The sequence below is a fragment of the Neodiprion virginianus genome, chromosome 4 (assembly GCF_021901495.1).
Source record: "Neodiprion virginianus isolate iyNeoVirg1 chromosome 4, iyNeoVirg1.1, whole genome shotgun sequence".
Classification (NCBI taxonomy): Eukaryota; Metazoa; Arthropoda; class Insecta; order Hymenoptera; family Diprionidae; genus Neodiprion; species Neodiprion virginianus.
The window spans coordinates 21,435,839-21,459,789 of NC_060880.1; the positions used below are offsets into that span (position 1 = coordinate 21,435,839).

At 37.3% G+C, this 23,951-nt stretch overlaps 2 protein-coding genes across 5 annotated transcripts; one reads left to right on the forward strand and one right to left on the reverse strand.

Moving 5' to 3' along the window:
* The first annotated feature begins 1,393 nt into the window (after positions 1-1,393).
* Positions 1,394-17,705, forward strand: LOC124303092 (tetraspanin-9). 3 transcript variants are annotated; one of them, XM_046759890.1, is made up of 6 exons: positions 1,394-1,564; positions 12,247-12,440; positions 13,145-13,266; positions 14,935-15,126; positions 15,295-15,477; positions 15,738-17,705. In XM_046759890.1, exons 3-6 carry the CDS (start codon positions 13,204-13,206, stop codon positions 16,068-16,070), a joined length of 771 nt encoding a protein of 256 aa, XP_046615846.1. In that variant the 5' UTR covers positions 1,394-1,564; positions 12,247-12,440; positions 13,145-13,203; the 3' UTR covers positions 16,071-17,705. The 3 variants fall into 3 exon arrangements, with proteins under 3 accessions (XP_046615846.1, XP_046615845.1, XP_046615847.1); XM_046759889.1 differs by lacking the exon at positions 12,247-12,440 and having other exon boundaries at positions 1,395-1,564; XM_046759891.1 differs by lacking the exons at positions 1,394-1,564; positions 12,247-12,440 and adding an exon at positions 12,583-12,601.
* LOC124303093 (uncharacterized) lies at positions 16,467-22,630 on the reverse strand. 2 transcript variants are annotated; one of them, XM_046759892.1, is made up of 5 exons: positions 22,496-22,630; positions 21,732-21,918; positions 20,114-20,212; positions 19,150-19,515; positions 16,467-17,849 (listed from the first exon to the last, which is right to left on the reverse strand). In XM_046759892.1, exons 2-5 carry the CDS (start codon positions 21,885-21,887, stop codon positions 17,763-17,765), a joined length of 708 nt encoding a protein of 235 aa, XP_046615848.1. In that variant the 5' UTR covers positions 21,888-21,918; positions 22,496-22,630; the 3' UTR covers positions 16,467-17,762. The 2 variants fall into 2 exon arrangements, with proteins under 2 accessions (XP_046615848.1, XP_046615849.1); XM_046759893.1 differs by lacking the exon at positions 20,114-20,212.
* Positions 22,631-23,951: the final 1,321 nt, after the last annotated feature.

The window sequence follows — 23,951 nt, forward strand, 5'->3', positions numbered from 1 at the left end:
CGAACGAACATTCAGACTTTGATTTCGAACTTTAATACTACGTATGATGATCAATTATGCAAGTTTCTACCGTGCATTATATCACTCGGCAAGACTTACACGTGAATCGAAACGACTTTTCATTATATGCGCATACGCCTTGTATTTATTCACGCATAGCAAAGTTACAGCCACCTGTTTACATGTCCGAAAATAATTATTACGTGTCACTCGATGTATGCGGGAGCAAGTGAAAGAGATGAAGTAACGTCACACGATACAGGTAAGCGTGGCCTGTAATGAGTCAAAGTGTATTTTTCTTCCAGGCTATCGACAATTATATGTATAAACACAATGCGCGTGTTGGTTGATTTATATTCATTCAGAATTTCTACATTCTTGAATGATAAAACTTCTTCTTCCCGATACGGCGAGAATTATTTCAGAAATGTTTCAAAAGTACATCAGATTACAACATGCGATATTATTCGAAGATATTGCTGCAAAAACGCTGCTGAGCAATTTCTGAAATATTAATTACCATCCGCTACAAATATTATAATATGAACAAAAATTTCAATAATTAGCAATTTTTCGATGATTATGACATGGGTGAAACATGGAGAACGTTTAAATATTTTCAACTGAAAACTGATACTGCAATTGAAATGTTTTTAAAATAAATTTGTGGCCTCAGAATTGCTATTATTACCTAAAAAAAAAAATGTCAACAATCTCGGCAATAGTGAGGATTAAGTTCGGTTGATTCGGCATAGAATACCCGATATGTACGAAAGGTCTTACCAATACCGAAATGATATTGTCCAGCTGTAATATTACCATACTGCAATATCGTCAAACAAGGAGCACGCTTTTGGCGATAACAATTTAAGTAAACCGAACAGACAAACTACAGCGCATAACAAACGTTTCAATTCGCTTAAAGTATCGCATGTCATTTTCCACAAGATTGCGTTTCAACATTACTTTATAGCTCGTCAAAAAAACTTGCTCAACAGTACCATCCGATACTAAAAATCTATTCTTACGATATTGCAGTATTACATAACTCGGAATGGAAATACGAGGTTATCTGTAATTGAGATATTATACTATATAAAATATCACCGCAACATATTCCCGGCAACGAAATCACGTGACGCAACCAGTCAGGGAATAAACGATCGGCCCGAAAATTAACCGTCGCGTCGTAAGATTTTATTGAATAATTCATAAATCTCGTAATCGGAATTGAACGTTTTGCGCAGAGCTATGTACGCGATTACACGCGTTACCCGCAATACGTGCGTTCGTGTAATCGTTCACGAGAAACTTTTTGGTACCGTTGGCGTCCCGCCAGGTGGCAGAACCGACATTCGAACCGGGCGTCAAACGGCTCGGCAGTGTTTGGTTGGCGGTAGACTTGAACCGTTTAGTTTATTCATGCTTGGCCTTCGTGGCGGGACGTTGTCGCGAGTGCAAACTGTAGTGAAGGAATCCTAGATGAAACCACTTACGCTCGTCTGTCAAGTCAAGAGCTGTTGACAGCCCGTGCAACGAACACTGGCTGTTTTATTCACTTCGAGTGAGTCTCTTATTAAATATGAAATTTTGCATATTCGTGTTCATGCTTCGAATATACTGTATAGTGTGATTATTGTTCGTTAGGAGTTTGCCCCTCTTGATACTTTCCACATTTTTAACTTGTTTCAATACATTTTCACTCTCCACTGTGAACAAAAATTTTCAGTTTCAAATTTTCATTCATATGTATCAATCGTGATTGTAATATGAAAATAATCTTGACCTCTTTCAGAACAAACGGAATATCGATCTTTTTTTCAGGTCGAAAACGTAGCGTGATCTTTTTTAGATCATTAGCAACTAGACTTATTCAATGACGATTTTTTGTTTTGTATTTTGTTTCTCAAATTCGTTTTTTCTTTCTTCCATCTCGATTAATTTCGGATTCCAATTGTAGGACCGATGTATGAATATCCTTAAAAATTCAGTAGCGTCGGAAGTTAATTACGCCAGTTATATGTACAAGTACCAATAAGCCGGGTTTTGAATTTCTACAATCATGAGCGTGATTGAATAAAATCATTCACAATTAGTAAAGCAAACCAGCGGCGTAATCAACGGGTTGAAATAAAAAACATTATCCCTTATACACGCCTCTCTGACCGGATGAGCCACATGAATTATTCTTGCTTACGTTCAAGTTTGTTGGTATCAGCGGTTTCGTAGTGCATTTTGATATCTTTCTACGATGCAGAAGATAAATAAAACTCGAGTTGTAACACGCTGCAACGGTTATGTAATGCTTGTCGTACCGTTGCAAGGGCATACAACTGTTATACTCAACTTTGATTAGAAATATATCACTTCACGGTCCCTTTGTCACGTATTGAAGTATCCTTAGATTGTGGCACGAATTCTATAGTTAAATTGTTCTTTCAATTCCGTTACTTCAAATTTTTAAACGAGAATTTGTAACAAATATATAGATCCGTTGAAAGAATTCAGAAACAATAATATTTAATCAGAACACGTTATCTACGGTACTATTTACGAAAGTAGGCAGCAGCTCGACTTGGTAATTAGACACTTTTATCATAACTAACGAGGTCTCTGTGGCCTCGGTGAGATTGTTGAGGAAAAGAATTCTGGCACTGAACAGCGACCTCTGTTTATTGTCAAAAGGTTGTTGTACTTCGTAGCTAAAACTAGTACATGACGACATGTAGACATAGAATTGGATATAGTGAATTCCGTTCAAGGGACCAACATCTGACACAGTGTATTTTTTTTAGATTCTTTTCACGATATGATTTTTTTATTGTGATGATTTTAATTCTTACAGACGCATGTTTAATTGATCATAGCTTCGGGAGTCCGGATTTATTGAATTACAAAGTTCTGTGTCAATTCACATTTTCTTGTAACATCACCTTCTTCCAAGATCAACCCGATCTAAGTTGTATAAATGATTGCGAAAAAATTATTTCTCTGAAAGGATTGTTTTGATGATTGAAAAAAATCACGGATCATTGGTGATATCTGACAACGAACGGGTCCGAAAAAGTGACAGAATTAACGAAGAACATCCGTTGTATGAACTTTTCTTTTTCAAAATACGATGAGAGTACATTTTTGGCTGTTTTGAATTGTTTCTTTTTACCGAAAAATTTTACAGCATCATTCGGCGCATTTTATTGCTAAATAATTGGTGAATTTACTAAATATGGCAAAAGAAATATTTTATCCAGTTCAAATACGTGTAGTTTGATGTGATAACACAAATTATTATTTTGATCACCGTTTTGTTGAAACAAATGTCATTTATTTGAATTGAAGAATTATTTCTGCGCTGATGTTTAATCGCGATGTTTGGTGAAGTCGCTAAATTTTCTCTCCTTGTGTAATATGTGGGATATTTGAAAATTCGAAAAGAAAACTTGTAGAAAGGAAGCTGTTCATTTTCACGGCGTTTTGAAAAAAAAAATTTTGTTAGTCTACTCAAAAATGGTACACGTGGCAATAAATCGTTTTTCTGTTATAATTAAACATAATTCCGTTGATCTTAAACGCGTTCCTCGTTGATCGAATATTTTTATACAAAAACTCCGTTTCCATATGGACAAGTGGAGTCGATTAGGTATGGAATAGCCCATATATTATTACGAATATTTGTGACGGCTGATTCTGCGGTATAACCGAAACATAATAGATTCACTTGCCTCTTTTGTCGTTTGGCTGTGACGATTTGAGCGCTAAAGAATCTTAGAATTGTCCAGTATTGAAATTTCTGTTTATTCACTGTTGTTAGCTGTAAATTTAGTAATTTTTATCTGGTCGGATAAATTAATGCCGGCCGGTTGAGTACATCTTGTAGATATTCTTAACGGGAATCGATTCAGAATCTTTCCAATTTACGTAAATTATTCACCCCAGTACTTGTGTATCGGTTCTATAAAAACCAAACGATCTTTACAGTGTTCGAGAAGTTAACTTTTTATGTTTAACAGATGTCAGAAGTCTGTCAATTGCGATATCAGAAATAGAAGCTAGAATCATATTGGTATAAACCTATTACGAACAATTCCGTATTGCGTACCGTTTATATAGATATCTAAAAAACTTAAAATTTTCAATCATGTATTTGGAGTTTTTTTTTTGCACTAAATCATATGCTTTGATCGGAGACACAATTGGAAGCCGAAACAGTGAGAAAAACGTGAGCGATCAACAATCGATTTTGGCCATAAGCATAACAATTTTTAAAATCGATGGACGAACGTAAGTTTCGTTTAAATTCGATCTCAATACTACACATTAACGAAAAGTAGGGCTGCAAATTGCAAACAATTGGAGAAAATATACCTTCTTGAAAGTGGAGCGCTAGATTCGCGTAGGTTTACTAACGACCTCTTCTACTTAAGTATCCCAGCCGAGCATCGAGTTCTGCAGGAGATGGAATGTTCTGTATTGTAACACGTAATGAGCTCGCCTCGATAATAAGTTGTATACGTTTTTCTACGCGTGTTTTTTCATGGGGTATGACATGCAAACATGACACGAATATGCAGTTGTTCTTACAATGAACCTGACGAATTTTTACCGCCCACTTTCCCTCCGGCTCCCGTATAATAAAGTCTATATTGAATCGGGGCTTTCTGGATGAATGTAAACCGGTGACAATATTTATTTTCCATTTGAATGCCATTCTTGTATGTGATATTCCATTGTTATTGTTTTCGTATCAAGTCTCTTACGCCATTTGAAAGTATCAAATTCGTATATATAAGTTGCAAAAAACATTTAGCTATCTAAAATGTAATTTTTCACATAGCCGCAGATCGATGCGCCTGTTAATGTTGGAAAAACTTTTTTCAATCACGATATTTAATTAGCTGAATCAGAACTCTTCTTACTCCTTGATAGCTTGTAATGTATGAGTTCACTGAATTTTGATTGAATTTGCTAGAATGAAAAATGTTGGATATGTAATTCGAATACACTACATTCGCGTTCGATCAGTTTTGTTAACGATTGCTAAAAAGTTTGCACCAGATTCCGAAACCCTTGCATGTTTGCGACAAAATTTTAGAAGACAATTTATTGATTGTTGGATAATACGACTAATGCTGTACGTTTGGATTCCCTTTCAATTATTGAAGCAATTCGAAGACGCAAATGTTAGACAGAAATATGAGTAATCGCGTCAAATTTTATTCGAGAGATCATAACGGTAAGTGATAATGTTGAAAGTGATTGAGGTTTGAGCCAATTATGCCTGAAATCGTTGGTGATTTCATTAAATTCTAGTCAAACAAATTGCGAATCTGTAATCTACAAGTTTTACTTATTCCGCGGTATTTAAATACGTTAAGCCAGTTGTTGTTAACACAGTCCACGTATTGTATAGATACACAAAGTTCTTATCGGATATCATCGATGCATCGTAATGTTAGAAATTTAGCCTTGTATTGCATCCTCCGTGTCAAGTATAATAAATATAGATAAATCCGTCAACGTCGCTTTTTGCTTCTACAGTATTGTACCTTTCATGGCATTCGCAAATCAATCAAATGCAGTAATGCAAAATCCTGTTCAGAATAGACGCCACGATTCTTGTGCAGAATATTGAGTAGTCGGTATTGCTGATATAATTAATACAATCTCGAGGAATCCAAGGTTTCACATCGATTACCACTACTAACTCGTCATATAAATGGAACAGGATAGTATGGCAACAAAACTATTCAAAAGGTGAAGAGTCGCAAGGATGTTACAGTATTTATTTCATTATTTTGTATCAATAGGCGGCTTAGAAATAATTAAATGTTCCACAATGATAATATTATAATTACTCTCCCACTGTCAATTTTATTTCGATATTTTCATCCGAATTCGTACTTGCTACTGTGTTTAAGGAGATATTGTAACTATGATCTTTTTTTTTTTTTTCATAAACTGTCGATACAAGAAATTATAAAAGAAATGTCGAAAGATGGAATTTTTGAAGTTGATGAGTGTAAATTTGGTCGAAACATCGCTCTTTGACAGTTAACAAATTGTCCGTCGTAACTTTTAAGTGTCACTACCAAATTATTAACAACTTTGCCAGCGAAGCTTACACGGTACGTTAGTGCTATTTTCATGAAAAATTTTGAATTATTTCGTTCAGAAATAAATTCTCACAATGTAAGAGAAAAACTCTTATAATTTATAAAGCAGTATACAGATAGTATTATTTCGACGCTAAAAGTACGGTTCTTAATAATGCAGCTTTATCAGTCAGCGTTCGTGTTTTAAAAATTTGTTGGGTTACAAAGGGTTAGTATTAAATTGAATTCAGCATCATTAGCCGGAGTTACACCGTTCAAACCTTTTATTCATAATTTTTTGTTTCCGTTCTTCTTCGGCCAAACGATATTTGCAATAGATCATTAAAAAGAATTCCGGCCGTACGACAGTAGTCAAAACTTAGTTGAAACGTTGAACAGATCAAATTGTAACATATCCTTCATGTAGATTATTGAAGACTTGCAGTAGTTTCGACTCACTACAAACGTTCAGCAATAATATTTAATGTTATTCAATTTCAGATAGAACATCGGTTCGTAATTTGACAGGTCATTTGGCACGAGAATTGTAACTGTTGGCACAAACTTCATTGTTTAATCGCATTACAACATTGTTGAACTCTCTGTTTACCACCAGCGGTATGTATTCTCACCGAATCACGCGTAATCACGACACCGGTTGTAGTCTGGTACATGAAAAAATCTACTCGAAGCAGTGAAATTCGTAAAACTAGAAACCTGAATCCGGCCTCGAAACGACTCGTCTGATATGTTGTGACAGATGCGTGATATCAGACGGTTGAAATCGGCCTCTGTTAGCCGGCTCTTTTCAGGTATCATGTTTTCCCGCCGGGGTGTTTGAAATATGGAAGGATACGCGCAGGTATACCTCCAAGTCCTGCATTGTGTGCATGAAAGTAAGTTGAGCTTCTGAGCGACGGCAACGTCGTCGTTTATTCTTACGTGGGTATCAGCTCACATAACCGATTTCCGTTCTCTGGAGTTCTTTGCCTTTGATGCTTTTTTTCTTTCTCTGCCGTTCTTTACTTGAGGTCCGTACGTGGGTGCCGGCCACGCTTCTTACGCAATACTTTGGGCGAGAATGCCGCACGATGACGGTTGCGCAACGCTTATTACGAAATACCCTAATCTAGTAATTGTGAGGCTAATTTGAATTACCGACCTCAAGTAAATCGTTGCTGCAGAGCCCTGAGTCCGAATTTAGATTTGGTTTGAAAAATTCATCGATTGCTTCGGATACCGTGATCATTTTTGTCAACGTTTCAACGTCAACGGATTGGACGAATGCCTTCCAAACTCGATTCGCGGTGTTTCAAATGAAAGTTTTTTTCCAATTTAAATCGTGGAGGGAAAAGGTGCTTTAAAATTTTCAAAGGAAAAGAGTAAAACAATTACATGAACAAATGGAATTCAAAGTCAAAAACTTTGTTTGGATATATCGTGAGTGGCATCCATTTTTTCTGTTCTAAAATGATAGAAGATCGACATTTTTCGGATCGTGAAAACGGTTTAATCTATACAATTCAAAATATTATTAAACACTAATATCAGTATGTGTAGGAAAAAGTGACGGATAAATTTTGTAGCTCCAGAACTCACGAACGAGTTGCAAAATGAATACTTCAAAACTGTGAGATACAATTAAACGCACATTTTTATAAAGTTAACCGATATCAAGTTTGAATCAGATTAACTACAAATACAAGTTGTATTTCATAACAATCTGATAAACAAGACGAAGAAAAAGTAGGAAAAAGATGGATTGATTACGGATATTTTCTTACACCACAAACTACATTATGTGAAGTGGTATTACGTTAAATCAAATATTTGCAAAACAGAACGAAGAAATAGAAGAAACAAGGAAGATTGATTACGGATATTTCCTTACACCACAAACTATATTATATAAAGTGGTATTATGTTAAATCAAATATATACGATACACATTAGACGACTTATGCATAATTGGAGCAGAAAAAAAAGTCATAATATGAAAAAATTCAATAAACAATTTTTTTTAACAGCAGTTTTCTTACTCCGAACAAAAAATACAGGTTCTACGATTCGCATTTGCTTTGTTAGAAATATTACAGGTTTGACATGTTTGGTTGGTGCGACAAAATATTTTGATGGCGTCATCTAATTTTTTTTTTTTTTTTGCTTCGTCTTTAGAAAATTAAGAAAATTTCGGATTTTTCGGCTCTCCAGCTCAGAATACGGCGCACGTTTCACTTAATTGTATACTTAAATCCAGTACATTCCAAAAATTTTTCGTTTTCAGAACTTACTATAAAGGTGTACTCTTTCACCAGAATTCTTCCCAACGAAATGTGAGTACTTCAGCAGTCAGCTTAGTTAGACAATTTGAGCCACAGTGTTGATGATTCTGAAACGGTGTCTGTTCCCAGCGTAAAATGATATGATTTCATCTGCAGGGACGTTGTCCTGCTGGTGGCTAGATCTTCCGAGAACAGTTCACGCGCACATAATTTATTATAACTTTTACGCTTTGCGAAATAATGTGAAAATAACGACATGTCCAAACTTCTCACACCTTCTTCCGTTAACGAGATAACAGCTTTCGGTTAATTTTTGAGGTAAAAATAGTCTGCGTCGCTGGCGTACAAGCTACATCAAACGAATTTTTTTCCTCTGTTCCCTGTTTCCGCGATTCAGTTTCTAAGCCTTAAATGGGTTTTGAATTTTGATTCGATTTACAGTAAAAATTATATCATCGCATGCTTCAAAGCAAGTAATAGAAACCTTTGATAGTTGACAAGTAATTCCGTTTTATTTGTAATTGAAATGTTTGGGTGTAAATGGAATGTTTGAAAACCTTTTCACGCGTGTATTTGCTCAACTAGAATCGCTTAGAATCAACTTATTCTCTATACTATTCATATATTTGTTACCGGTTATCGCCGGAAGTTAAGGCAATGCTTAGATGTATTTGGGCCGGAGCCGGATGTGTCGAGTGAATTAGGATTTGTACATTCAGCCGACTCGCTCTAATAGCGGCTGTTACTAGGCCAAAACCACGCATCGCTCACTACAACGTTATAAATAACAATCAGAAAGTAAGTCTGATTTGGTAAAAATCAAATAATGTGAAAAATCTGAGTTTTCGTTAACTTTTACAGTGGAGAAAAGTTGCGGTAATTAAAATTATGCCGATGTATCGTAAAAAAGTGCATACAAAATATAGTTTTATCTGCCATTTTACGCTGTTTCTTAAGTAAATCTTATCCAGTTAATTGATACTTGTACCTGTATGATTTTTTCCACGTAGTTTATTTCGCACAGTAATCGTCTACTTTGCTCTCCGAGAGAATAACTGACTTTACGCAGTGAAACTAGTGATATTTTTGCAAGGCTACCGAGCCCCAAAACATTTGTCACCTTCAAAATTCAACCTCCAAGAATTTCGAGCTTCCCACGTACATCGCAGTATAATATACTTTACATCTACCTCAGATCTCCTTCTTCGCAGGAAGTCGATTACCAGACCGGTACTGCATTTTGTTTTCCACATAAAATATTACAGTGGCTTGTGTGACTTCATCGCGTGCCATCATCGCAGCTCCAAATCACCTATTTTGCATACAACTGAGCTCTTACTTAAGGTCTAAAAATAATCGATCGTCAACACGTAATTGTTGCTATGCTGTCATCCTAAAGCGGTTATTCGATTGACATCGAAAGCATGTTTGAACAGTGATGCGGGCATCCACTGCGACGCGCTCAAGCTAAATACGTGTAAGTAAATAAACAAATAAACAAACAGAGCCGCGTGAAATTTCGTGCCATGATGTTCAACTTACACGCAGGCGTGAGTCCGTGTCGGCTAAGGGACGCGTGGGGATCATAGATGATTGCAAATTGAGCGCAATTGGCAGGAAGCTGGGGGGCAAGCAATGGCTCCCTCCGAGGCCTCAGCTTTCAGCCTTCGTTAAGTGCACGACTTTTTATTAAAATGTACGCCACGTTTCGTGTTACATCGTGCGAGCAATTTCGACTCGGAAGGGTTGTCTTCGAGGGTGCGGCGAATCGGTCCGTTGAAGATGAGCGAGAGAACTTTTACGAGTTTTCCGTTCTATTATTTTTTTGAAAATTTCGGATGCGGTTTTCGCAGAAATTGGTGGGCCAGGATCCGATACTTTTTATCAATTTTAGTACAAGACTGTCCTGCATTGAACATTGATCAAATGATTTTATTCGTCAGGCACGAAGGTCTCTTATTTGAAAGTAGAAAAATTACAATTTTAGACCTACAAACAAAAGTCTGGATACCGATGCTTCATTTCAAATCGATTCAAAATGATTGGAAATTTAGTAGATTTGTTTCGTTTCACGTCATGGTGGCTAATATTTTCCACAAGAAATCATTACAGGTCATGGTGACCAAACTTTTATTCTAGTAACAAAACATATTAATGTACGTTCTTGAAATTTTATTCATACCTATTTACGGATAAATCATTCGGAAATGATATAAGTTCCAAGTTTTAGAAATTGGAAAAATTATGCATATAATTTGATATTGAAAAACAGAACAAGGATGCCACCTTTCCGAAGTTATCAACTGCAACTGAACTTTTTTTATCTATTCAAATCACTTGATCTTTATTCAATTTTCCTACATCAAAACTAGAGGTGATTTTAACAGAACTCAACTCCATCGAATTCAGTTCTACTTTTCATTCCTTTGATCTTGCCATTTTCGTGATAATAATTCACAATATCAAAACGTAACAATATCTTCACTAAATATCTAAAAATATTCTGATGCATTTCTGTTGGCAGCCGTGAATCAGATTGTCTCTCCGAAAATGTAGTAGCCTTTATCATCTCGTTCATCTCCCTTCTTCTGCCTGCACTCTTCACAGCTTGAATTATACCTATCTTTTAGAATCGAGTGTAGGATGCAAATAGAATTTCACTTAGCCCATGTGTTCCGCGCACGCTAAAAAGTAAAGACAGTATAAACGCTTCAGTTGCATAAGCTGTGAATTGGTTTTCCCGAATGAGAGCCTTTTTCCGAGGTTCTTTGTTGTGTAGTGGCTACAAACAGTTTCAGGTGTTAAAGAACGTGACCCAAAAAGCGTTCTACTTTTGTCGGTAGAATTTAGATTTCCGCCCTGATACTGGTACAAACACTTTTTCAACAGCAATCAAAGTTTAATTGGTTCACGTAAACGTGACGAATGGGTAAAACTAAAATCCAGTACCGGTAGCACACAGAAAGTTGGTGATGAAAACCATCGTTTACTTTAAATCCCAACCGCAAGCCGATAATATCGTCTCAATTAATTATCCTCGGAATTTTAAGACGCAACGTTTTACGATAAATAATCTTCCAACAGACTTAATTTTAATTTAATCTACTTGTGCGAACAGAACAAGAATTTCGGAATTGAGATAAATCGCCCTCCATCTTGACTGCAAAATATTGAAACAACTCACGTATTTGAGCTTGAACTATAACTTGACTAGAAACAACGATTCGCTTCTAACTCCGAGAAGTGCTTCTAAACAGCTGTCCATGAGTAGTAACGTACATCGCGTCGCTCTTATCATAATAAATGGGACTCGTTGAATAGTTAATACGTCTACAGGCTTCAAAGACTAAAATACAACGGCTTCATTATTGAATCAGTCCAGTTTCCCGAGGCACTTTCCAAAGTCGTCAAGCTAAGTGGACAATAAATGATTGTACGATAGAGCAAAAAAGAGTACACGTTGTCTGTTCAGTCACACACCTCAAAATCGTTCCTGAATAATTTTCAATTCTTTCCTATCCTGCTTAAAACATTGGTCCTCGACTCTTGAAAGATTCAAGTGATTAATAGCAAATCCAATATTCTCAGATGCTTATTTATGTTCATAAATTTAGAGAAAGAAAAAATCGAACACGTCAAGTGCACAGTTGTTGAAGTACAGGGCACAAAAGACTCGGCAACGATTCTCACAATCAGTCGACGAGTCTAACGTGAAGTGAATGCTTGACAATGAACGAACGGTTCAATTTCTTCGAGCCAACTCTTTGCTTGTTTGGGATTCGAAGGTCCGATGCACCCACGAAGACGTATTTCACACTACGTGTAAGTGATTCCTCGTGGTTCTCCCTTCTCCGACTCACTCTTGCTTCCAGAGTGACGAGAGTGCGCGACGAGGACAAACGCAGAGATGTCCCGTTAGAGGACCTACAAGGCCCGCGAGCGAGGCCCAGCTGGCCCAGCTATAATTCTTGACAGTTCAAGTTCGTTCGTCGTGTTTTCAATGCGCCGGAAGATATCCACCGTGACTGCGGTGAACCACGACAAAGGCCGAGTCGCTCATTTTTGTGTAAGCATATAATCGGACACGGCCGCAACGAATGATGCGTACGAACCGTGTAATGTAATCGCTATTTGTGTATCTATTGATCGAAGGCGTCACTAATTTGTACGATGAATTACTTCCGGCTGCTAATGTGCGTTTGAATAGAGTTTACGCGAGGGAAGTGCGTAAGTAACGTTGTATTGCGTGTTTCAAACGAGACAGTCGTGCCGAACTGCATCTCGCTGTCATTCGAACCATCCGAAACTTTCGATGAATTTTAGACGATGAATTTTTAATTTTCTATCATTTCATTAGATCTCGTGAATTCGTATCACTTCCGTTGCCAGATTCTTCGAAAGTTTCTTCACTTTTCCTTTCGTTTAGCCTCCGTGAGATTCACGTCTGAACGATATCCGACATAACAGTGTAACACAATGTAATAACCTTGGGTTAAATGGTGCCGAAACCAAGTTCAGATTTAGGTTTACTTTAATCATATGTAAAGCGATATTCGTTTATGTTCGAGTCATTAGGTTCGGTTAAAGTCCAATTAAATGTTAAACTGAAATAAAGACGCTGCACAATAAATTTAGTAGAATATTTTTACTATAATTCTACCAGCACAATGCTCGATTACCTCAAACTTTAACAGGCTATAAACGAACATGCTTGATTCGCCGATATCGTTCGATCAAATGACTTCAAATGGTTTATTTTGTCGCTTTCAGCAAACAGCAGAGTCGCGCAGTGATCGCTGTGGGGTCCAGGACCCGCCAATAGACTCGTCATGGGCCGAACCGGGTACACGTGCATCAGACACGTCTTCTGCTCGCTGAATGTCCTTATTTGGGTGAGTTTTCCAAACTATTGTTCCCCCGCTTTATAATTTTTTTCAACTAAAATTACCCGAGAAATATTTGAAGGTTTTGCTCTCTGCGAAGGCGAACCTGGTAGATTCAATGTTTGTACACTATTTTTGATGAACATGATTGAAAAAATATTGAAAAATAACATATTTCTACATCGATTCCAGCACGTGATGTTAACCTCGCGAGAAAATGTGTTATGGTTCCCCATAATAGCTTTACGATCTTTGAGTGAGAAAGGAACACGAATTAAGTGCGTCTGCAGGCAAGAGCCAAAAATAGATGCGTTCATATTACTTGAACGCATGTATCACGATAGGCTAAGGCGAAAATTAAAAATAGAAGCCATCAAGGTCATTGCCAATCTGTCTCAGGCATGATTGAATGCCATGAACAGCATGGTTGCAGGCATATTGTAGGAACACACGCCAATTTGTTGGCCTCTGTAACGACAGTCAAGTTTCGCGCTTTTAATCCTCGTTTATTTTTATGCTCGATTGTTATTCGTGTAACATAACACGTTATAATTTACGCGCCGTTGCGAGTTGCATTCACCAACAATACCCAGTGAGCTAGTTCCATGCTTGTTTATCAGGCACCGATGCGTACTCATACCTCCGCGTGTTGGCGAAGTATCCATTACTTGCCAGTCGCCAGCTACCACTTTGCTGGAGCAACAGTTAGTCACTTGATACCGAATCGTGGGGTCAATATCCTAGACGATCGTGACGTACCTGGTAACCTACTGACTTGCCTCAGCTCTCCTCGAAGCGAAGTGGTTTCTCATTTTTTTTTTTACCTAGTTCGTGCATAATTGCGTGTGTCGGATGAAAATTAAGGAATATTTAAGTACCTGCAACACCACCGACATCCCAGAAGACAATCGTCATTGGTGCTCCAAATTTGCACACTTTCTCATCCATTCCTCACGGGTCACTAACTGTGTTTTACGTAGGCTTAACCTCTGCACAGAAACAATGCTGTGGATTGTGTCATTGGTGATAGTAGAAAGTGGGCTTTTGGCGTGCGACGAATGGTCAAAAAGGAAACATAAACATGACATTCTTTTTAGTGCCAACTCATGCGCAAGATCCATAGTTCCATGTTCACGATTTAATCGAAATCCGACCTCACACTCACCGATTCCTTTCTAAATTGAGGATATGTAGTCGATATCCATTGGGTCAGTTTTCACGAAATGGTTTCAACCCGACATCGTATGTTGTGATCTCTTGCCTCTATTTTTTGACCCTCTTTGGATGAATAAACGCTCGCGTGTACGTACGCTGAACTAAAGAAGGTATCCGTTTCCAAAGTAACTTCCTACTTTGGTGCATTCCCGCGAATGGATTTGATTCAAGTGTGACTGACACTTTGATACCAATCTTATGACAACCATCTCAACATTTCGATAATCCTGATCAATATATGTCGCCTGCGGACCACAACAACAAAACATCCCGTGATACAATTGTTGAATTCAAATTTCAATTCAACTTGGCATCGCTATAGCATCTGCTAATTGAAAGCTCTAGCCGATTCCCTCCATTATTTTATTCATTCCGGATATCACTGTGCCACTTACGCCTCGGTTAATCGTAAGCTGTGATACTTGACCTGAAATTATTCACAGTTTAACGTTTTATTCGCAGCTTTGCGCCTGTGGCATCCTAGGCGCAGGTATTTGGCTCAGACTGGCCTACTCTGGATACGCAACGCTCGTCCCTCAGTACAGTTTCGCATCTGCCGATTCCATCCTGCTCGCCGCTGGTTGTGTCACCTTTGTGGTTGCCTTTTTCGGATGCTGCGGAGCATGGTTCCAGTCGAGATGCATGCTCATCACCGTAAGGAGCTCAGTAGATCCCTGATATGATCTCAAAAATCCAAACCATAAGTGAAGCATGTAAAAATGTGAAAACAAGCAAATGGTCCTTAAAGTTAGATTCATTCGATTGCGTCGCGTTCTAAGTCACTTGGAATGCAAATGTGTGTTTTTTTCTCTTCTTTTGCAGTATTTCAGCTTGGTTATCTTGATGTTCCTCGCGGAGTTCATGATGGGGACATTGGCCTTCGTATTTCGTGAACATTTAAGCAAAAGCTTCAAAGACGAGCTGCAATTCGGTATAGAGAAACACTACAACGCCTCTACAGAGCCGGGAACTCTTCCTGTTGTCTGGGATCACATTCATACTGAGGTTGGTTTGGTGAAGTATACAAATTCACTAGGCACGAGCAGCCATACCGATATTTTCAAATCTTGGGTAAGATGTTAGGCTTACTTCTTAAAATAAATATCCGAAGAGATTTCAATCGGAAAGATCTCATAGCGATGATGGAAACTCCTGTTACACCTATTCAAATAGATCGTTTTCGTACATGGTACGTACCTATATTGACCTGTAGGAATGCTTTAGTCGAATGTTTTCACATTGAACGAATCATTTGTTGATGCCAGTTTCACTGTTGCGGCGTGAGGGATTACACGGATTGGTTTCGAATAAGCGCTTGGCCCCTGGAGGACCGGGTCCCAGACTCTTGCTGCATAAAGAGGACCCGATACTGCGGGGAGTTGGACACGGAGGGAAAAAATAAGGAATCCTGGTACAAAGAGGGCTGCGCATCGGCGATTCAGATGTGGCTTGTAACGCGTCTTCACGTGGTAGGAACGGTCGGTCTGGTCGTTGCATTTCTGCAATTATTCGGCCTGGTCGCCAGCATGATACTGTTTTGCACGGTGAGACATAAGAGATCTTCGCACACCTACAAGAGCTACGACACAGCGACCTAGTCACAACGTCAAGTGCGTAAATGATCTGTGTCAGAAGCCCAACCTCCGGCTGCATTTTAATCATTTCATATGAATTTAGTTTCATTTCATTCTCCCGCCCATCGACCAAAATTCTTGTCCATGAAGAATTGCATCCAATTTTTATATGCCCGTGGGAAGAAGTTGTCAAGTCAGATGCGGTTGAATTTAATTCCAATTTTTTCACGAACCAAAGGCAGCCGGAAGGTACAAAGGTGTGGTCTTCCTAAGCTCAATGTGGGCAAACCATTGATAGTGTTAGAGATAAATTCGAGGATCTTAGGATATGAATTCTCGCATATAAGCCGGTCGTGTGTTTTATTGTACAGATGAAATTATTAATATTAAATTAACCGGTGATCATTTTTGTGACTCAGAGGCGCCTAACTCCGGATTGTGTTACGTTTGAACGCAGATAAAAAGCGTGAATTTCTCTGTCGAATCTGAGAGTGGACAAATTTTCGCGTTTCCTAATTTGTTTTGTAATTATAGCATAAAGCTCGAATACCATTCCGTATCTAATCGTATTTAAAACTCAAATTCTATCGCTAAATGCATGATGTAATCAGTACTGGCTTCATTTTGTAGTATTTATTGTAAATGTTTTGAAGAAATTTCGTGTATTTCTTACGTGATTCACTCGAGTTAACTACTACGTTACGATTACACCTACCAGCATTCCACATACATCGTATTGCGAATGCGGTTTTTGTAATATCTATTGTATAACTAATTCGTATTTGTTATACCCACATGGAACGCGAAGTTTAATTAATAGATATCATCAGATCTACAGAACCATCATGTTCGTTAGTTCTATAATAGTCGGATAGGTATCTCCTGGTTTCGCAAGTTACGTACAAATGACAATTAGGAGAATTGACAATTCTTGGAAACCTGATATTGGTCTTCTGTAACCTGATTTTGATGTCGATGGGACATCGCTGACCCATGTGGGTAAGTTATGCGTAGGTATTTGATATGAGATGTTAAAATAATTGAAATGGCTGTTCAAGTCTACAATCATTACGCAAATTTTTATTATCTAAGACAGTCGCCATTAAGTCGTCTCTTTGACAATATTTTATTAAAGAAAGCCAGCCCTTAAGGGATTCGTCCGCAACAAAAATTGAATGGTGGCTTACCGACATCAACGATCCAGTGAATCTACTGTTACCGACCGTACACCACAGCAATACGTTCGCTTACCGAAAAACATTGCTATTTATGTAAATTACGGACGAACATTTAGCCCATTTGGCCGCCTGAAGTGGCAAGCAAGGAATGTTTCCGGGGCTGACTTTCTTATGCTTTCAAGAAGATAACAATTCAAATGCCATATATATTTATGAAAGTGTACATGAATATGTATTTCGTCGTTATACGGGGAAAAGTCCGTCTGCCTAGATCGTATCAAGTGTACCGAGAGTTTTCGACGAAGAGTCTAAACATCGTTCGCGTTGAGATCCTTGACCGAAAAATCCCGGTATATTATGAAACGTGTTTATCTGAGAAGAAAATACATCCATATATTGGGACGAATGCTCCAAACTAGTTTGCCCTTTATGGGATTTATATAAACTGAAATATATTGAAATTAAAGTGATAAATTAGAAATAATGATTTATTTACACATTTGATTACAATAATGTAACAACTATATTTGGTTTCGTACTACGCAAGGCCGATCAAGCGAGCTCCAAATTGGTTCAGAGTTTCTGTCAACTTACGCGAAGTCTTCTTGGCTGCATCGACAGGAAACTGAAACGTGTAAATTGTGTTGATTGGATTGTACTATGAATAATATTCGTAAACTAAATTGTCGAATGCGGACGGTCAATAAAAATTGACGTGATATAGATTTTGTCGAAGATCCTGCGTCACACGTGACCTCAGCCAATTTAATACTATTGAAATCAATATTATATTGATAATCAATAATGGTCGATATTGTTACACAGGATCCGTTCTAATTTACACATTGATAAAAAAAATTGTTTTTGAAAGTTGTTTATCTCTCTCACTTGTGCGAAAATTGGTTCCACAGAAATTTGGTACACAATATGGATCTTCCAATTTTTACACAGTCGAAAATGAAATATTTCTCTGATATTTAACTTCGGTTACCTTGTAAAAAACACTTTTTCTGCTTTTACATGAAAATTGTCGCTCTCAAGGGCAAATAATATAAAACCAAATCGGCATTTGCTTAGAAACTAAGAAATAGTTCTGTACGCAACTATAGTATTTTTATCATTAGATGGAATATTCGGAATTGAACCGAAAAATTATAAAACTATAGATTTGTTATGAGGCAACAATTCCACCAAAAAAGTTAGTGAAATTGCGAGAATATTAACTTCATTAAATTCAATTCGATCAACCTTGTAGTCGTACACGTCGAGTCTTTATTTCGTAATTATTTACTTTCAACTATTTCTAACTAAACTGTATGCCTGGTGCAATATCCTTAACAGAAATAACGAAATTAAAAGGCAGTTCGTTAAGCCGAATAGGTTCAAACGATTTGCATTTCAGTTGCGGAAGCTTCATTGCAAAAAAAAAAAAAAAAACAAACCTGGCGAAATATCAGCACAGGAGGAGGTGTAAAAAAAATGTCTTTTTTTTCGGACACAGGGTCAAAAGTTTCATTTAGGTGTAAAAATACAACTGTTAAAATTCAAGCTGTTAAGAGTAACATCAAGAGGTTGCGCATAACACATTTTTATTTTCCGTAAGAATAATACGGGACAAATCGTTTTTACTCCTTTTGATTTCTATTTTTTTTTTTTTTATGTCATGCCCCAGAGTACAACTTATCTATTTTATCGAGTCGTATCCTATACGTCGCAAAAATTGACATCAGATCGAAAGCAAATTCTTGTTTAAAAACATCCGATAAGATACTTATCCGAGCGCATCGACAAGTTCAATGTCTTTACCGTGATATTTTGAATTTCAAATCAGCCAATCATCCTTGCAAAAGATGCAACCAAATCAAATAAATAAATTATCCTTCAAAGTTATACTTCGTATAACACGAAGAACTGAGAATACTCACATCAACAACGGCGTTCAAGAAGTTGCTGAACCCTTCGTATCCGCCAACGATGGCTCTTCCGATTCCTGTGAACCTGTCACCCGAATTTCCGTACTTCTCACTCTCCTTTATGCCATCGACCAGTGGCGTCGGTCTCAAAAAATTTTCCAAAACTCCTTCAATGTAGCTCATTTTCGGTTTCTCCAAAAATCCCTGCCCATTTTCGCTTTCCAAACGAACCGTCTCTCTTACTGTCGGCGGAAGGATATTGAAGAAGACTGGAGAGTCCTTTGGAAGTGACTCCAGTATGCTGCGTCCCTCCGCTATCAGATCCCCTTTCGCTGCTATCGCTGACGCCACGTTGTTCTCAGCTTCGCTGGCGAATTGCTACAAACAATTAACATGATCAATTTCTTCCCCTGTACAAAATTATTTACATCAGGTTAACGCAGCGAAGCGTTTGTGACGTGTTATCAGCGCCCGGAAGTATAGTTGGTGTTTTAGACTTGTTACTTTCGATTTCCTTCGCTTCTGGCGATTGTTTTGTAAGACGAGTTAATTCAAAATTGTTTAATCATTTACCCGTACAATTAGTGGTCACAACACTGACACATAAATTATTAACATCAATAATGCATATAGGTGTAAGACACGTGCGTTAATTATGTTTATAGCTTTTCCCGCGAAAAATTTTCAATGTTTAGTGGTTTACACGTTAATCACATTCCTGGCAATTGTTCATGCCATTACTTGCGCAACTCGAGTGTCTTGCAGTCGCCGATTATTATTCGTAATGTGTAATTACGTCGGCTGCAGGTGTGAATGCAGCGATTCACGCACACGAACCAATTATGCGGCTTCAAATTCCCTGTCATGCATACCGATTAGATATGTTGAAAAGAAAAGTTAGCATGACTGTACGTAGAAAGCCACCGCCTTGTGACTCGACGTTTGTGCGTTTTGTTCTTCTGATTGAATGAATTACCTCCGCCATTGAGGCAATGATGTTTCTCGCCATTGTCGCGGAATGGACTAATCTTCCTCTCCCAAATCTGATCGCGTCGGCAACCTGTTCTACGAATTCCTACAAAATCGATACAAATATTCACAAATCACCGATAGCAGTATCCAAGCACATTCATGGCGTAGGTTTGATCACAAATGCTTTTGGATTTATTTTTACGATCGCGGTCTATGAAGCTTTAAATAATCACAGTGGAATGAATTTTTGAATAAGACTCTCAGGTTTATTATCGTGATTCTTTAAAACCGAAACTTCATATTCTAATTGATGTTGAACTACAGATATTTATCGCAAACGTTGAATCTGATTCGTGTTTTCCGCTATCTTCCATCTCCTGTGACGTTTTAAGCGACTCGTTAGGAAAAAGAAAAAAAAAAAAAAAACAACCAAGCTGACGAGTTATTCGTTTTTTATATTTTGGAATCCAGCAGCTGTGTTTCGATACCGAAAATAAAAGTGTTTTATTCAAAGTATTCGAACGAATCGTTTATTCGCGGACAAAAAGTAGAATTGTTGTACAATTGAAAGCCACAAAATCGGATTTTCGAAGGCGTGAAAATTTATTCCTAGAATTCCGAAATGTATAAAGTGAAAAAATACAAAAGTTAAAAAATCTACACTTTGAACCTGCTAATCATTCGAGATCACTTCTTGAAACGTATTGCCAGATTTTTGGTCCCTGAATTTTCATTCTGGCGATATAAATGACTGGTGAAACTATAACGCCAAACTATGCATGAATCATAAATAGGTACGTATAAAGTCTGCTAATAATATTCGCAGGCGTCCAATCTTCTTTTGTTATTCGGAATCAGTATTAACACAGTATTGAAGACTAATTTTGATCGATTGCTCAGATACGTACAAGTCAATATATTTTCTCTGTTTCTTCGAAAAATATCTTCATGTCGAAATATAGAAAGTAATGGCGAATACCCGTATCTTCTATCATGTTGTTTAAAAATACAATCTTGTTCAATACAAGAAATCGTAGCTTGATTCAAACTGAAATTTAAAGAACCTAATTAGTGGCGGACTTCGTATGAAAAATTGCTTAGTGCGCAATAAGTAAATAAGCCATTTTATAAAGCAATAATCATTGTTCCATGTCACTATTGAAATATAAAAACAATTCGGATCAAATCAACTTTCGTTGCATGAAGAACGATAATTTAATTCCGTAACATTTATCATCCTCTTTTATCGCTATCGGTGTACTCGAAAAAGCTGTCGGGTGAAATCGGTCAAATAAATGCGGTGACAAAAAATGTTTCTTTTCAAACGAGATTATACTTTCTGTAGAATCTGCAGAATTTTTAGTGAATTCAAAATTCGTCTGCGAGCAAATGAATTTTCAGCAACATCTATGATTCTGCAATCACTGTTTCACACCTATTCGGTAGAATATAAATAATTTTTTTTCATTCGCATAGTTGAATCACCGGTTTCTCTTACAAGTCACAGCTCAAATTTCAATTGACAGTTTTTATGCAAAAAACCACAAATGCAATATGTGATTTCGAATTTTAATCCGAGGGACACGTTGAGATGAAGCAAGAAAAGGCAATGCAATGTTTACCTGTCCACGCTGTAGTGTTGAAATAGTGGCATCACTGACAGTTTCTGCAACAGCATCTTGAGCCAGTGCCAAATCAAATTTCGTCGGCTGTTCACTTGGTCTACTCAATGTGGTTCCTACACTAATTGTAAGAAGCGTTAACCCGAGTTTGAACATCTTGACTCTCGTACTGAAGTCGAAACGTTGGCTAAACGAGACAACAAAAAGATTTCCAGCATGAGGATCGGTAATTTCGTCACAAATTTCTTGCAGGAAGTGATTATATCATTCTTATTGGTACGTATATAACTTTAAACATCGTGAAACAAATTGCTTTGCCCATTTTCCACACGAACGCTGTAGAAACGGCCTTCAAAAAATTACAACACGCGGAAAAGTGACTGGCTCTAATCAGATCCACTACATAAGCCTCTCCTCGCCACGGTTGTGAAAGGAATGATTATGGCCTTTGGACGCCGATGTAATTCCATGTTCATTCTCTTTCTTTTTCATCAGTGTGTCAAAATGGTAGACATTTTTTTGCCGCAAGTCGTTATCGAGCTTTCAAAATTCAAGACTTCGCAAGAAAATGCATTAAAGTGTACGATTCAAATACATTTTTCTAAACAAAATAACACAAACACATAAATTTCTCTCGAAGTAAATGTAAGCTTCTTCGTACAACCAGTTTTTCGACACACATCTAATCGGAGTTGACACGTAAAACTATCTGATCGGATGATGGATTTAATTATATTATGTAAAGATTGATTATTCGAACTCACCAATGGATGTTGAGCGTACGTCGCGAGAAGTCGATAACCAACTGATCACAACTGGCCGATGCCACGAGCTTACCACTTCGACTTGCGACATCCTCAGCTTTCTCCTACATTTCGTTACCTGCCCGAAGACGCAACGCTACGCAACGATCAGCCTCCTTGTCCAGTAAACCGACGCCCGGAGAAATTGTTCCGAAGTTCAATGTCTAATTGAGACTGATCGCGGAATATACAGCACCGGAAATTAAGCAGTATGGCAGAAAAACGCACCGATTAATCGAAAATAATTATTCTAAAAGCTGAAAGCAACACAGGTTGACTGATTTTTCGACCCTCGGCTTTTGACTGATCAATCATTACGTTTCAACGCTGTTTTACGTTGTGTCATCGGGGTTTTCGTGTCAATAAGGAGAAGAAATACAGTGTATTAATGGTCTTTTTTTTTTTTTTAAATTACAATCGATTTTCTAATGGCATTCTGTGACATCGTGTCATTGGACACGCGATATGCAAGCAATGTCATGTCATGTCGATGCAAGGTTTGATTTGATTCTGGATTCATATCAGGAATACGTAGAAAGATATAATACATCGAACATCTAAGATATTAAATGATTTCGTTGCTGAAGAATAAATTCTTTCAATCCCAAATAAAAAATAAAGAAAAATTAGTATTGTTACAGTTTAATGCATGCAGTAAGTAATCAATTTTTTTAAACTTAAAATTTTTCGCACTCGTATTCATTTTGAGTAAATTTCATTTGCAATGAATGAAAATTTGACCGTTAGTAATTATAAACTACAACGAATAGGTTCATATTTGAATAAATCGGTTTTTCGATGCAGTGATCTTGGAAAATAGGCAGTTTTCGCGAAGTTTGTAAACAGGTATTGAATTTCAGGTATTATTTTGGATATTTAAATTTTTCTTCGCCATTAAAAATGGTCTTCACTCATTCTATAACGGACGTTTTCTACGTGATGATCACACGAAGTGATTATTTTCCGACAAATTAAAGTCGGAACACGAATGCCGGATCACATTGAACCTATATAATTACGTTACGAATAATCAATCAGTTGTGCAATACCGTTCGGTTTTACATGTTGCATTGGCAGTAGAAAGTATTTATTCTATGCCTACGTGATGCTGTACATACGACGTTCAAGTATCACATTTCCATACGCTGCGGAGTTATCTTTTATTAGTTTTAATAACCACATGGTTTCAATATTTCTCAGGTTCATGTTCTCAAAAAACATTTCAGATAACTAGAAAATTAACTGAACTATTTTCATTTGTTTATAACCGAAAATTTGACTTCCTCGAAAAACGCACCGTTTGTGCAAGAAAATTAATTTTTTTTGTTTTAGTTAATTATGTTATATTCTCAATGCAGCCACCGGAAACTAGAAGCATCATTTTTTCACACTTTGAACTACACTTACCGTGAATTTC